Below are 16,917 nucleotides of genomic sequence, written 5' to 3'. Positions count from 1 at the left end.
GAAAGATTACACAAGATTAGATATGTTAAGTGCGTCAGTCGCAATCACACTCTTCTCAACCAACCTACATGCTTTGATAATGGGAGACAAACTTGGATTTCCTCAAAGGACACAAATCCTTTGCTCAAGCACTTGAGTCCGTTATATTTGTATGTGTGAATTTGTGTGAGTTTCTCAGTACTACACACAAAGAGCAAGCCTGGCCTTGTCCTCCAGTGGCAGAGCTATAATTAAGGAGGAACTGCAGTGAGCAGTCTCGCAGCGAGCCATCTCTGCTCAAAACCAGCAACTCCTCCCTCCAAAACCCACTGACATCCACCCAGTGCCCAAATTCTCTTTTCCCTCTAACCCCAAACCTTCAAACTCTTCCCTCATTTTGCTCATACCACGGCTCTAAACTTATCCTGGGAATTTTCCACTGCTATCCAACCACTCTCTATTGTCCATTTCCTGTTTTAGGGGGAATCCAAATTGATATACATCACTTACCTGTGTAAACACACACTTCAAGCAAATCTAAGAAATTAAAAAAATCAAAGATTTGCTTTTAAGTTCAAATATGTAAAATGTTCCAACATACACAGACATGCTTATTTTCTTTCTCGAGTTCGATGAGAAAATGTATACTACTCAGATACAATGATGATATAGTGCAAAGGAACAACTATAGCTTAATTTAGCATTAACATTTGAAACAGGGAGAAAACAGCTAGGCTATTCTTCATGTAACAAAATCCACAGACGAGCATCTTTTAAGCTAAAATACTGTATTAATGTTAGTTTAATGTACAAAAACAAACAAACCAAGCTAGCAATGAACTGTTTCAAAGCTAAGCTACAGTAGGCTAACGAGAGTATCAATCTCTACTGTTTGTCAGATACATATAATTCTCCAACCCCGCTTTTCTTGGTAAATTGCTATTATTAGAAACATAATGTAAAAATCCATAGTACTTCCATCTCCATATTAAGGAAAAATCCCATTGTATAAGGAAACGGAGGTGTTTGAATAACTGGTTATTTGCATCAAGTTAAGACAGGGGAGATTCCCTTCAGTCACATGACACGGGATCTCATTCCACTTTCAAGCCATAAACCAAGAGGAAGAAATAAAGGCATGGAGGTATTTCCAGCATGTTTTTCTCTCTTTGAAGGTTCATGCTGCCGAGGAGTGGCCTGGTGTTGGTGGCTTAGGAAGTTGTTTGTTTGTCCCTGAAGGACCAGCTATATTCATCGCATGCAGCATACCATTTCCAAAAGCCGCTATCTGTAGATGCAGCATTAGACCAACGTCAACTGAGCCACTGAGTTTCTGAGAATCATAGTAGTCATAACAGAGACTATAGAGGTGTGAAAGCATTTCTGAATTGAGAGAAGCTTTGTTTGTAAATGTAACGCTGGAAATAGACTGCATCATTCAGAAAACGTAGATGTCAAACATTTGATCCTTTTTGTTATAAGAAAGGATTTTCCATGTATTCAACAATTTCCCAAACAGTTCATGAACATGCAAAACAAAAAATGAAATATTGTTGACTAGTAAATAGTCCAAATAAATCCATGAAATGCTTTTTAGACGTGGCCAACAGTTTATGGAAGGAGAGTCCCTACACAGACACTCCTGCCCCACAATGTCTGGAAACTTCATTGTGGGGGAGTGGGGACGCAGTTCAAAGCAGGGTCGTAAACCAAAATGAAAGCAGGGACTTAGGAAACACAAACACCAATATAGTTCTGCCAAACACAACAGCCCTTACAAGTTTAATTAAAACACAGGAGTCCCCTCCCATGCCTCAACAACAGAGAGAAGGGTTGAAGATGTGCGTCAGCCGTGATGCATACGAACACGTGCGGTCCGAAAGCAATTATGTGTGCATTTTCTGCTTTGTTATAAAGTCAAATTACTGGTGCAATTAATATAAAATTACTCAAATTAATTGTGTTCTTAAGTGTGTTGGCATGCCCGTGTCTCGCTGCATGTTAAGTACGGGTGTGGATTTACGTTTGCCCCTTATTGTGTCAGCTGACATGATTCACAGCATCATCCAAGCTGGTCTGCAGTGGCTTTACAGTCAGAGGCACAAAGAGAGGCAGCTCCCCATCGAGCGTGGCTGTTGCTTCCCTGTCTGGCTCCTGGCAGGCACCAGGCATCTCCATCACACTCTAACTATAGCTGGCATTGTCTGAAGACATGCAGAGAAAAGGCCACACACAGGTTTTATTGAGAAGCCCACACACACTACCTAACAGGTTTTACGGCACTGAACATTTTCCCAGCAGAGAGACGGAGATTTATTTGGTATGGCGCAGAGATGCACTGTGGCACACACACACAGGCAAAAAGCTAGGGAAGATTTCCGACACTGACGACGCCTTGAACACCTCACTTGCCTTAAATGAGGCATTTCAAAAGCAGTGCATTTTCCCATGCTGCTGCCCTCTGAATGTGACCCAGATGTGTCATCAAAGTATCTGCTTAAAGCTTACACAAAGCTCTGAAAAAAGGTGTTTTTGATGTTTTGTCTCCATACATAACATTTGCTTGTGGCAGGCTGGGAGGCTTGTGGCAGGCTGGGAGGCTTGTGGCAGGCTGGGAGGATGTGGCTCAGTGGATAGTGTGCTGGACTTCGAATCAGGGGATAGCAAGTTCGAGTCCCACTGCCGTCAGCATGTCGTTGTCTCCCTGGGCAAGACACTTCACCCCAAATTGCTCCTGTGGGGATTGTCCACAGTATTGACTATGTAAGTCGCTTTGGATAAAAGCGTCTAACAAATGAGATGTAATGTAATCTACGCTCTACATGGGTTTCCCCTCTTTTCCAGAATATTCCTGATTTCTGTTGGCCCAGATTGCAACATATGGATAACAGCCAGACCACAGGATGGAGGTGGACACAACCTGCCCTGTCCTCCCTCCTTTCTTCATACTCCCGTCTATCTTACTGTCAGACTGACTCCCCACTGTCTGCAGCGGTTTTCTCCCCCTCTGCTCTAGAACATTGAGTCATGTCTGAGCTCTAATGTGAGAAGAATGAAGATTGGTCTAAGCAGCCATCTAAAACAGCATTTTAGATATTCAACAAACATGATCAGACGGATAAGTTGAACTGTTGTAATAGCAAGATGGAGATGAAAAAAAGAACAAAAAGTCCAGAAATAGTGAAAAAGGAAAGATGAGCTATAACTGACAGCTGTTGTTTTCTTGTCCTTAAGGGGCAGTAGGCAGTGAGTATGGCCTGTTTTCCTTTCACTCTACCAGTTCCTTCGTTGCACAGCCTGAGGCCGCTCTCTGGTACAAAGCACAAAGACTAGAGATAGTGGCAGCCCCGGCACAACAGAACACACTCAGACTCACGCTCAATGGCTCTGATGTTCTGGTAAAGGAGTCACAAAAGCATACCGAGGCAATGCCACAAGGCAGTGACTTTACATGACCACAATAGATCTGCGGGAATGAGGAAAAGGATGCTTTCTGCCCGTCATGGTATTTGGTTGTGTGGCTGTTATGCAAGTTTACTATCTAATGAACAGTACACAGAAAAACAAGTGAGAAAAGAGCACAACATAGAAACAAATCTGCATTTTTGGCATGACTACATTCTGAATTATCTACATGTAACAAGAGATCAATTATAATCCAGTGTCAGAGGACTAAATCAGCTTTGTGAGTTTAGACTGGGACAAAGAGACAACGCTAATTACTGAGGTGGATCTTCCTCTTTTCGACACAGATCGAATGTTGTGGGGTCAAAGCTTTTAATCTAACACACACACACACACACACACACACACACACACACACACACACACACACACACACACACACACACACACACACACACACACACACACACACACACACACACACACACACACACACACACACACACACACACACACACACACACACACACACACACACACACACACACACACACACACACACACACACACACACACACACACACACACACACACACACACACACACACACACACACACACACACACACACACACACACACACACACACGGCTCTAAAATGTATAGTAGCTGCTATATAGGTTCATCATTATGTAATAAGAATTATAGATCCTTTAATCTAATAAACTGGATCGGTATTGTTAATGAAACTGACCCTATTAGCAAAATGAGAATTTAAAGAATGACATGTCTGCCTCTAATCTTATTTTTTTATTAGAGGAAATGAGTTGCTATAAAAATGAAGCAAAACCATAAACCAACAAAACAAAAGTCTCTCTTTTTTAATGCTTGGACTGCAGCCATTTCAGGGAATTGGACTTTGGCTATGGTAGCAGAGTTTCTGTTTTTCCTGTATTCTGCCTTGTGTTATAACAAGCACATTCTATGCAAAGCTGCTAAAACATTGAAATGTGTTGAGTTTAGCTGATGCTTGACCAAAGCTGCTGTTCATAGTCAGACTCCACAGTTGAAAAGGTCGGGTCAGATCTGGTTGAAGTAAAGCTAATCACCGTATCTATTTACATCTGAATACACCTAATAAACCAGAATATTTTCCAAAATTAGTTATTTGATAATTCAGATTTGTCTGTGTTTAATTTGAAAACCCTTTTGCCACCAATTGTTGTTATTGTGCATGTTTTCCTGTCCTTGGTAGAAATAAAAACAATAGTTTTCTTCTCAGGATGGTGACTAATACAAACTATTTCGCTTAACCAATTTCAACATGCTGCATACAGTTTTCCTCTTGTATTCCCTCAATAGTTTATGGCAAATGACATCTTTCTATTCACTACCGGCCAGACTTTGTTCTGGTAATAACACACAAAAAGAAAAAGAGCCAAGTGTGGGAAGACAGCAGAGTGCAGACAGTCAGGGCAGCCGTAGAAATAATACTAGCCTTTCTTTGATCTCCATGCAACTGTGCTGTCCAAGTTGTTGAGAAACAGCACTGGCCTGGGAGTCAGCATTAACAGGGAAAGCTGTTGTTTTATCACTATGTTGTTTTTTTTAATGTTGATATCTGGCCCTTTAGTTTTCACAGGTGTGCAGAGCAGTCTGGTTGAGCCGTAACGCTGCACAGCATGAAAGATATGAAGTCACACACTCGACCTTGGCCTACATCCCATGCTCTATTTATTTAAACTTTCAGCCCTTTGCCAAACAGGGGTCTTTTCTCTTTGTTTAAGTTTAGTCTGTGTGCAGGCCACTGGCACTGTCTACAAAAACAACTCCATTCCTCTACTAAAATTGAGCTTTCAAAAACAGACCTGCGTTTTGATAGGATCAAGTCGTTTTTGACAACCATTAGTGCAATTACAGATACAATTCAAATTGACCTTAATGCACATATCCTTATTTAAACCCTACCTGCTCTCCAAGGACTATCATTACAATTACTGCGTGGAAAAATAGAAGCTATGTCAAAGGCTGCCAGCTACAAAAGCATCAATTACATTTTCAACCTACATTCACAGGTCATACTCTACTTCAACACTAGATTGGTGGGAATAGATAAGACATAATGTGTCTAATGTTTTTTTAGTGTTATGGATCATAAACGTCCTGTTTTTAATCTGTAAACAGTAAAAGATGTTGGTAAAATGTGGAAAGTCATGAACTCTGGGGTCAGTTTCCTGTACCAAGTTATCTTTGCCTAGTATAAATAAGCAGGCAGTGTTCCCTCTCTCTTATCTACATCCTAATTTGCATCACTTTGCACAGGATGCAGAATATGAATGAACAGTTAGTACTTCCACTACTTTCCCTAGATAAAGATACCATAAACCCTTGACAAAATATCAGACTACCAAGCAGAGTAAATTCAACTTGACTGATGACAATGTGTCAGAAGAACCAATCTCTTGGAACCAGAAATCTAAAAGCCGAGTCAACATGAAGGAGGAAGAATATCCTATATTTTATTCTGTAAGAACATGTATAAACTCTCTTTCAACTGCATAACTGTTCATGTGAATGTGACCCCGATCTAACATCCATCATCAGTTGGGCACACATGACTGAGCCACTGCAATCACACTGGACACGAAGTCCACCTCCACAGCCCGCTCCTTCACTCCTCTTTGCTCACACATCTTTTGATGCGTCCCATTTCTTCCCATCAGTTGCTCGTCCCCTCCCCCCCATACTGATGGTGCCTGCATGAGAAATGTAGAAATGTCCCAGTACAAAACTTCCCTCTGTGAAGTCACTCCCCTCCCCCATCTGTCTACAAACTAGTATTTTTCACTGCAGGTTTTGACATTGCTGGCTCCCAAGACAACCCTCTGTAGAGCTTGAAATAAAAGCAGTTAAGGTAAAACAATGCAACAATAGAATCGATTTGATCTTTTACTATGCTACTGGTAATAATGTACTTTTATTTGTCGTCATTACATAACATGCAGACTGCCTTTTTACTTATTAGATTAACAATTTTTAAGAAGGGCTCCTTTCTAAAGTGGGCACTACCAAATGTAAGGATACATCTGTTTTCCAACAATTCGGGTTTTAATAAAGGTGAGGTATATCCAAATTGAAAACAGCTCAATATACATACCAATAGTTTTGCCTTGGTGAAAATACAATACTTGTTACAATGTAGGTGCAAATAGTATTCCTTTAAAAAGGATCATCTCTTAAGAGGGTATCGCTCTTTGACAAATGGAAAAAATACTCTGGGTAATTGAGAAACAAGGACCTACATTGGATTTTTTAAGAACAACGACAAGTTACTCAAAAACATTCAGAGGCATTGTTGTAGTAACAATCCTTAGGTTTTCCTTTAACAATAACCAAAAACTTGAAGCTACAACATTGTCATTGACTCTGCTTTAAATATCAGTGAACTTCCTGGTTTGAATGCAGTAACCTGCCCTCCAACTATATCTACACTCAAAGGCTATTGTGTATTGTTGAGACTAAACCACCAAGTGTTGGCTTCTGTTCTGTAGGTGAAGTCATTTTGAAATAAGCGTCCATCACTGCCCTCGGGGACTAACAGGTATTATCAGCTGGATTGTTGCTGTGTCGCCACACGACTGCTGCACATGCTCAAGTGATCTCAGCAACAATGGCCATCTAAGCCCAGAAGGAGGGTGTCAGGTAGATAAAAGGGACCCACACACGTTGAAAGCTATTGTTACATGGACACATTTACACACACGGCCAGTCACTGAAACGTGTCTGTTGACAGCATAACGAGGACGGTCTAACTTAAGAATTTAAATACAAAGTTTAAAAGTTATTAGTTTCTATTTGCATTTACTCTCTTCCTTTTAACTTTCTCATACACTTCCTTTTTGGGGCCCCCACCTCTCTTATATTTCCCTTCACTGTATACCCCCCTTTGCTCTCATTGTGTTTCATTTTTTACTTCTATGAATGCCATTTCAATTCTTTATTGGACAGTGTACCCATGAACATGTTTTTAAAATCTGTTTGTGTGGAAAATGATTCTAAAAGAAAAACAAAGTATGTTTTACACATTGTAACAACTTTTCAAAAAGGAAAATAAGATTATTGTTTGCCTTTCAAAAAGGACATAAAGAGACACATAAACTTTGCGGCTTAGCTGTCTGGAAGCAGCCTAATGAAATGTTTTTTTCCCTCTCACACTCATATGCATGTGAAAGACCAGTCCAGTTTAAGTTACTACACAAAATGTCCCTTCTTTGACTAAGTGTGTGAGTCATAGTTTTCTTTCATCTGGGGTGGTCTGCTGACCGGGACGGAGGAGATGCACGATGACACCACTGACCTGTGCTAACAGGCTGGTACGGACACAGTCACTATCTCACACACACACTTTCTCGTGAATGGGTGAAGGGCACCTCCTCTGAGACATGAGGTACTCACAGTAAAACACACGCCTCTTTGTCTGGCGACTAACAATAGACTGCAGTGAGGCTTAAGATGCTCAGACCATTGCAGCAGCATCAGTCACAACAGTGCACATTCCCCTGCACCACATCACCAGGTCATGTTTACACCACAACAACACAACAAAACTACAGCGTAAGAGCTTCGTCCTTCAACAAGGTTCAGCTCCAATATGCTTTATGGCATTTGCTTGTTACACAATAATCTCATGGGAAGAGACACCGCCGTTTAAGATGCAATTGGTTGAAATCCCATAGCAAAACATAAGTGTCAGAATGCTTGCATCTCTGCGTATGAACTACAAAGATACTTAGGGTCTCAAGACATCATTTAAAATGACGACATACTAGTATAAAATCATGCAAAAATTGATAGTTTGCAAACATTACATTTATGAATCAGTTGAGATTATAAAAAGTTAGACAATTAACAATCAAACTCTAATTTTTACATTTGAAATCTCTACTGTATAATGACTTAATTCAGCTGCAGCCATACAGTATGAGTTTTAAAGATAGTGAATCACACAATAGAGGAGTCTGGTGGGGCCTCTCAAAGACTCAAACCCTATTAGTAGTTGGAAATCTGCACGGTGGCTAGCTTTTGTATTTGAATCACGGGACGACAATTAAAACAATACCCTGGAGTGTACATGTTCATTACACAACGGAGGGAGGGACATTCCAGGAAGGATTGAGGTATGAATGGTGATGGATTCATTTGTATGCTCGCTGGATGGCTGGCAGGCAGTCAAGGCCCACTCCAGACTTGGGATCAATGAGAGGGAGATGGAGAGAGAGTAGGACTGGTTCCCATTCAGGACACACACACACACACACACACACACACACACACACACACACACACACACACACACACACACACACACACACACACACACACACACACACACACACACACACACACACACACACACACACACACACACACACACACACACACACACACACACACACACACACACACACACACACACACACACACACACACACACACACACACACACACACACACACACACACACACACACACACACACACACACACACACACACACACACACACACACACACACACACACACACACACGAGGAGTCTCTCTTTTCATGCAGATCTTTTGTCTCTCAGTAATGTCTGGTATGCTGGGATACAGGCTTTGCTCAATGACCTGATTTCTATGGGGCTGCCAAGGCACCGGCCTGTGTATATGTGTGTGCGTGCGTGCGTGCGTGCGCGTGCACGTTCATCTGCCTGCAAGCTCTTCCTCTGGATAAGACAGAGGACTTAGCCAGGCAGACAGATACAGACTGAGAAAGATCCAGCCAATAAGAGGGCAGGAAATTCAAAACACACACACAGACAGACACACACAGAAAGCCTTGCATGAAGTAAACAAAAAGGCCTTGAGTTCCCAAAGTGGGAGGAGAGGCATAATTGGAAATATTCTGTGGGGAAATTTGATTCGAGTCAGCACAATAATTGCGGCCCATTGCAATAGATTATTGTTTTATAGGTTTACCAGTTCAAGGATGATTCAAAACGAATACATGAAATGTGTATTCAAACAAACCAGTTACAAGACACAATGTTGGAGAAAAAGTTTAGCCTTTTAATGTCTCTATAAACGCTTTCTGTGTAACTGATTACATAAAAGAGCCGCAAAGAAACCAAGCTGCCTCTAAGAAAACCTACCTTGTCTCTGTATGAAGATCCTGAGCAGTGGATGAGCCGTTGACACCGCCTTGCAGAAGTTGTCGTCGTTGTTGATGGGCAGCAAATCACCGTGGATGTCAGCATAGCCGATCATCACCTCCATATTGGCGATGCGGTGAATGTGCAGGATGAGCTTGTAAAACTCTTCGAACTTGCCAGGCTTGATCCGGTCCACCGAAAACCGGCGAAATTCTGCCCCATACTGAAAGGAAGATCAGAAGAGAGAGGACATTAGACAGGACCGTCACCAAACAGGAAGAGGAAGCCGGGATTTCCTGGCTCATGTACTTATCTAAAACATCTGACTGGCACACATAAATGAACAGGGTGGAAGTACGCAGAGCTCAGCTGTGGTCATGACCTTACGGACAATATGACACAGGGTAGGGAAACTGTTTGTAAGCACAATACAAAATGAATTTGCTGCAAAACTTTGAAAAACTGGCTTCAACAGAGCCAAAGTGATACAATTACATATTACACTCACACAAAGCATGCCAAAAGTATTTATGGCACAGCAAATCACATTTTAGAATAATTCAAAATGACTGAGTCTTTTAAGAAATAAATGGTTTTATAGCGGAGGTGAAAACATTTAGTACACACTCAGATGTTGTTTCGCACCTCAGGCCTCGACAACATGACTTTCTAAATACAAGATATTCATATGGAGAGATATGCACTTATTTTCTTCTTTCAAGACTACTTCCAGTTCCCAACATTATTCATGTGAGTTACGTTCTTTCTTATTTGAAGCCGAGATGGGCTAAGTTGTCTAAAACGCCTACAATAACATAGTAAAAAAAAAGATTTTATGAAATAGAGAAAGGGATTTTTTTACAAAGCAAATGCCATATATTTACAGGAATAGTTTGCCTTTTTGTTCAAAGTTATGAGGGGAGGTCGATCACCCTCTAATTTCTGTGATTTTGAAGCTACAGCCAGCAGCCGGTTAGCCTAAATTAGCTAAACGAAGGAAACAGCTCGCTTGGCTCTGTTCGAAAGTGACAAAATCCACTGAAGCTCACTGACTGACATGTTGTAGTTCCTTTTTGTTAAATGTATAACACCCATCCTTTAAATAAAAAAATGTAAAATACTGCTGATAGTTGTTGTGCGTTAGAGGGGTTTAAGTTACCTTTAAATAAAGTCTGGCTTGTCTGCTACCTGTGGGTTCATGTCAATCAATCTCAAAATGGGAACTTTTCCTTTACTCTGTTGTTACTCTGCCTAGAGATCACATCAGTGCAAAAACAAAATGTCAACTGCACACTGCATGTAAACAGCAGGAAGAGGGTTGCCGCACAATACAACAATACAGGTGGATGAGTAAGCTGTCTCGCTATATATGAATGACACTGGATGGCTGCCTCGCTTCCCACAGGAGCGCAGACTTGGAGCTATTGTGCTACAGCTTTCCCGTCAACGAATCACCAATGGGAGCGCGGCTGAGGGTCACAGTGGGGTCATCATGTGACTCAGACAAGAATGGACTTGAGGAGCAGCGATACAACAGAGGCACAAAAAGCCCCATAAAACCACAACACACAACTGCAGCAGCACTGGTGTCTGGATCACAGCGGTAATTTGTAGACGAAGGTGCTGTTTGTAACTGTAATCATCAGATCACAGCGGAGGGAAGCTGACAGCGAGGGGGGGAAAACAGGGATGATGATCATGTCGCAGCAGGAGGGAGGGAGAAAAAGCGCTGACGCTGAAGCAGAAGTGGCAGTGTACTGACTGGGAGGTGAAGAAGAAGAGCGGGGGATACATTAACCCGCTCTGTAATTAGAAGATGACATATGAATTTAAGAGGAGGCGTGTAAGGTGACTAGGGGGATGCCAGGCGGGTGTGTGGTGTGCTGCCAGATTTACTGAAGGCAAAGAACCAAGGCTGCAACCACCAATTATTAATATAGTCAATGAATCTATTGATGATTTTCTGGATGAGATGTTTGGTGGGTAAAATGTCAGAAAATAGTGGGAATGTCCATCAGTGTTTTTAAAGCTTATGATAACGTCTATTAATATCTTGACGTGTGAATATATTCAGTTTGCTCTCAGAGAGGTAAAAAAGACAGAAAATATTCAAATTAAAAGACGCTAGAAATAGAGTTTTTTGTTTTTTAGTTAAACTAATTAGTAGATTATCATGTTGGCATTTTAATAGTTCACATCTATGAATCCTTGCAGCTCTAAAAAGGAAAACATATGAAGCTGCACTTTGAAAGCGTAACTTGGATTCCAGTTTATAAAAACAACCTTCTTTTTAAGATGACACAACAAGTTGACAAACAGGTTTATCCTTCTTCAGGAGGTTTATGTGCTTAACATTTAGGAAAGTAAAACTCATTCCCGACTGAACAGTAAAAAACACGGCCAGGCTTCAACATGTCACACTTGACTTAATAATAATGAAAGTTCTGTACATCAGTAAGCTCCGTCGTTGCTCTGAATCTGAATGTTCCCTTTGCATCGTGATAAGTCTGAACAATCTGTTTTCACAGAACTCGGCCCTGAGGTATGAACAAGTCTGAACACGGATGATTAACCACAGGCCCTCTACACAAACCTCGAACCTAAGAATACATCACTACAAACGTGACATCACCTGTCTTCCCTGCCTATCAGTTGGAAGGGATGTCAACAGGTTGAAACACGCCTAAAAAATGCTAAACTCTGACACATTGAAGAAGTGGAACATAACTGACTTCTGTCTTTTCTTCTTTGTCCATTAACTTACGCAAGAGAGCGACGAGTCACCTGAGAAAACACCTACAGGTTATTGCAATTAAACATCAGCTGTTATTGATCCTGGAGTGGATCAAGCCTCACACTTCAATATGCTAATGATGTTTTGGAAGAATAAAAAGAACTTGAAAATCTGGGTGAATCAAAGTAAGGGCAGAGGGGGATATCCCACCTAACCCCCAACATCCCTTCACAATATCTCGGACTCTGATAAGAGCTGAGGGAAACCAGCTCCTGGCAGAGGCTCCATGACAGGCAGCCAGACACCTCCAGTGTTATCCTGATCAGCTTATCAATGGGACAGTTTCCCCTGGGAAAACCAAACGCTAACCAGTGAGAACCGGGACATAACCTGCACCACTCTCAACTAAACAGACAACAGACACACTGATATCACTCCTTGGTAATCAAGTAGATGTGAACACTAAACTTTGAATGTTGTTTTTAGGACTCTTTTTTACTAGGAAAGCAGAACATATGAAATGTATACTATTTTATTTATTATGGAATTAGAGGTGATAAAGTACAGCTCATAATACAAAGCAGGATTGATTTAAAATCTGAGTGCCACACAGAGCAAAAGAAAAAAACAAGCGTGCAGTGCTTGCTTTTCTTTTGACTCATGAGTTGCTGGTATGTAGGTTTTTCACTGTTTCAGAGGAATACATGATTACTTTTTGCAAAATACGTTTTTCTAAAATTTCAAGTAAGGCTATATGGAGAGAGCTGTGCCCTAAAACACTTAACTTGCTCTTCAGCTCTAAAGTTCCCTAGTTAAATGTAAAGTCACAGTTTCTGTAGATTTCTTCCTTGACTTACTTTTTAAGAGATCTAGAGCTCAAGTCCTGATCCCTGTGACTCAGCACAATAACCAGTTCCTATATGAAGCTAGAGAATGTTTATAACATGATAAGATTGTAAGAATCCCTGATAAAAGCGGTATAGATTATTCTGTATTATAATAGGTGAAAGTAAGATTACCCGTTGTTTGAACTAGAAATGTAAATCTGAAAATGTCTGCTTGTTCTTCATCAGACATTTTCTAAACTGTCCATGGAAGGTGAATTCATTTTTGAACAATTCAAGTGGATCTGTTGTTATTTCTTTAATTTAGATGAATCTCTCTGAATACATCAGACGCGTGAGTTCTGTATATTCCTTATGGTCGCTTTTGCACAATAAAAGACTGAAAAGTAGTGGAGCTACTTTAGTATGGAAATGCTCTGAATTGTCTTTCTGGTTTAGTCAGGCGACTTACTCAAATGTTCTAGATTTGCTCATTACAAAACCAGAGAACAAAATGACATAAGAGGGATATCTGATCCAAAAAGGGAAACATGTGACGTTGTATGATAGTGAGTCAGCTGTGATGACGCTGTGCAACCTGCCCATTTCTAGACAAGCAACTTCAGGCCTGTCAGACCCACCTATAAACAAGTGACCACTCCTCTCTGTGGAACAAACACAAACCACCCTGCCTCAAAATAAAAACAAAGCTCCTCGATGATGTTATTTGAGCATCCTGGAATAGACCTGCCCTTCCTTTGTCCTCAGCCACCATCAGTGTCTTTACCCATGCAGGTCACCTCTGAAACTGGGAAGCCAAAAGTGAAAAGACCTCGAGTCACTTCTCCATCTTATTCTGGCATGTCAACTGTGACTCGGGAGCTCATCCTTCATACATGTGCTGATACTCTTATGTGTGCTGGTATGTGTAAACACATCTTATGAATGCCACTGTAGATTGTCATCACGTAATGGAATTTACAGAGAAATGTTGGTTACAAGAAGTCCTTGAGAGGCATAATTTGTTTTCACTGTTTGTTCACTTTGTGGTCAGGATTAGTGACTTTTGTTTATTTGGGATGGTTTTAACTATGCCCAGTTGCTCTATATAAAGCTGTCAATTCTGTAACCAATTATAAAATACAGTTTTTAGACTGAATGCAAACTCTTGATCAACTATATACCCAAGGACTCTTATAGTTTTAGTGTTTGACTAAGGAAATGGTCCAAATTCAGTTGATCTGTGCTCATATTTGATAGTAATTGGTGGTCTATATTACATAAACCTAAATTGTAAGATAGCTGTCGTCATTTACTTGTTGGTTAGCTTAATTTATGCAGCTATTACACTGTCAGCCTCTTTCAAACTAATCCAAACAATGAGGCTGAAAGTATGCAGGGCAAAGACCCGCAGTGAAAGCGACTAATGTTGCAAAAACATCCGATTCAACAGATAACACCTTCTCATTGTAACAAATACTGTTGTTAAAGAGAAAGAAACAATGTCAAACCAGTTTTTCCCCATCAGCTACGTGACAGAGAGGGAAGGAGCCAAATCAGCACAATCTGCATGCTCGGATGTAAGGAGACAATAATCAGTGCAAATTACAGAAACATCCAGAAACTGGTGCTCGTTCATGAGCTGGAAAAGAGATTTGTCAGTGAAAATGAGAAAATCTGTGTTAGTTGCACAAAGTTTGTCCGATTTAAACCAATCTCCGTTGCGGGACGACCATGTGAACTCTTCATTTTCTCCACATATTCACATTTAGAGCCTATAACCTCAAACACTCACCTTGCTTTTCACTTCTACTGCGTTACACTCCGCATTCCGCAGAGGTTGCGACTTATTAAAGCTCCGATTCATTTTTTATGGTTGCAGTTTTTTTCTTTTTTTAAAAGTTCAGCCGCCTTTGCCCGCAGAAAGAAGGGCTCTGGTCCCGGGGTGTTCTGCTTTAAAATCCTCCCGCTTCGTCTCCAGTAGAGAAGTTTGTGTCTTCTTTAATTTATTTCACCTCCCGGAGTTTCCTTTCAATGCGATCCGTCAGAGTTCAGAGAGGACTTCACGGCAGAAGAGGAGGTGAGCTTCTCGCCGCGTTGACTTGGGACTGCGAGTTAAGTTTTGAAATGACATCAGCCCTCCTAAAAAATGGGATCCTATGAGGCATTCACGTGCTGCTCGTAATCCCCGCCTTCTTCAGCCAGGAGCTCGTAGTAGCCTAACTATTGCGTAAGAGAGGACTAAATATAACATTAATAAAACATATTTCATATCCATACAATACATGGGAAAATTATAAATCATAATCCATGATAAATGCTATACATACAACTTTTGATTGTTTCAATAAGAATACATGATTTGGCTGGACTAGCCTTAATTATATCACCAAAACAAAATATGTTTTAATGACTTTTCTTCCTCTCCCCATCACACTTTGGTGTCTAATGTAAAGTTAGATATATTAAGAATATTATGAGAGATATATGTTGCACTCATTGTCTAAAAAAACGTTATTGAATAAGACAAACAAATTAGGTGGTTCCATCCTGTTTAATGATCCTTTTGACAAAACACATATTTTTATGTACAGAGGTGGGAGGAGTAGGCTACTCAGACCTTGTAGCCTACTTAAGCAAAAGTAGAAGTACCAGAGTGTAGGAATACTCTGTTACGAGTAAAAGTCCATTCAAAATGTTACTCAAGTAAAAGTACAAAAGTATTAGCATCAAAATAGACTTAAAGTACCAAAAGTGAAGTCGTCATTATGCAGATTGGCTCATTTCAGAATAATATATATTATATGTTTTTACTATAATTATTGATGCATTAAAGTGTTCTCAAAGCTGGTAAAGGTGCAGCAGTTGTAATGACTTTTTATACTGCTGGGTAGCTTGTGAATTTACTCTATGGTGTAACTAGTCTTATTTGATTATATTTCACATTATTAATCAAAAACTGCAAGGTAACTAAAGGTATTAAATAAATGTAGTGGAGTAAAAGTACAAAATAGCATACAATGGAAATACTCAAGTAAAGTGCAAGTAAAGTGCAAGTATTTAATATACTTATAAGTAATATACTTACTTAGTTACTTTACATCTCTTGTTCAGTATTCCTTGGCACCTGCAACATCCATGGTTAGATTCCAGTTGTACACATTTGTTGCATTCTCTTTTTCTTAAAAATGAAACTACTCTTTAGGGGACTGTTAACCCAATAAAACCTTGCAGGTAATCCATTAAAAACGTATAAAAACGGAATCATGTCATACTATTATATACTGCAGGGGATTTAAAGAATGTTTCATGTTTCAGTGTCAAACATTTTCTCTCTGCAGGTTGTTGTAGGGGAAGTTATTTCCTTCTCTCTGGCGCTTTGTGTTGATCGGAGGTCCAGTGGTGGAGGTCTACGACGTGGAGACACCTGAGGTAGGCCCAAGACACAGCAGTGTGTGTGCTTTAATTTATTTTAAAAAAAACTAAAAATGTTCATACGTTGCGATCACAACAGAGTTGTTCAAATTATGTATCGATTTCCTTCTGTCCAACGATCAATACACCGAGACCACGTAAGTCCAAGTGAACACAGGGTGGCTGGATAGTTTTGCTTTAATAGCCTAGTGTAAACAGTCTAAATGTACAAAATAACACAGGTACCACTACCTTTGAGTCCAATTAATGAGCGATTATGTTCGGGAAAAAACGCTGTCAAAGATATGATTTGTCCTTACATTATAGGTATAGTTGTAAATCTATAAAAAACCGTCTTTGCCTTTGCCTAT

The 16,917-nt window shown here is 40.4% G+C and overlaps 1 protein-coding gene across 2 annotated transcripts in view; it reads right to left on the bottom strand.

The window, feature by feature from the left end:
- pard6gb (par-6 family cell polarity regulator gamma b) overlaps positions 1-16,504 on the bottom strand; it is a 31,284-nt gene extending 14,780 nt beyond the window's left edge. The window contains exons 1-2 of one of the 2 annotated variants that reach the window (XM_079653040.1): positions 16,221-16,504; positions 9,575-9,797 (exon numbers count right to left, since the gene is read on the bottom strand). In XM_079653040.1, coding sequence (XP_079509166.1) covers positions 9,575-9,698 — 124 coding nt within the window. In that variant the 5' untranslated portion in view covers positions 9,699-9,797; positions 16,221-16,504. Of the gene's footprint in view, positions 1-9,574; positions 9,798-14,927; positions 15,277-16,220 lie in introns of those variants that run through there. The other variant, XM_079653039.1, reaches the window with a different exon arrangement.
- Between the last annotated feature and the right edge of the window lie 413 nt (positions 16,505-16,917).

The sequence above is a fragment of the Notothenia rossii genome (assembly GCF_949606895.1).
Source record: "Notothenia rossii genome assembly, chromosome: 10".
In the NCBI taxonomy this organism is placed as follows: domain Eukaryota; kingdom Metazoa; phylum Chordata; class Actinopteri; order Perciformes; family Nototheniidae; genus Notothenia; species Notothenia rossii.
The sequence above is the reverse complement of the archived record's forward strand: the minus strand, read 5'-3'. Positions and strand labels throughout refer to the sequence as shown.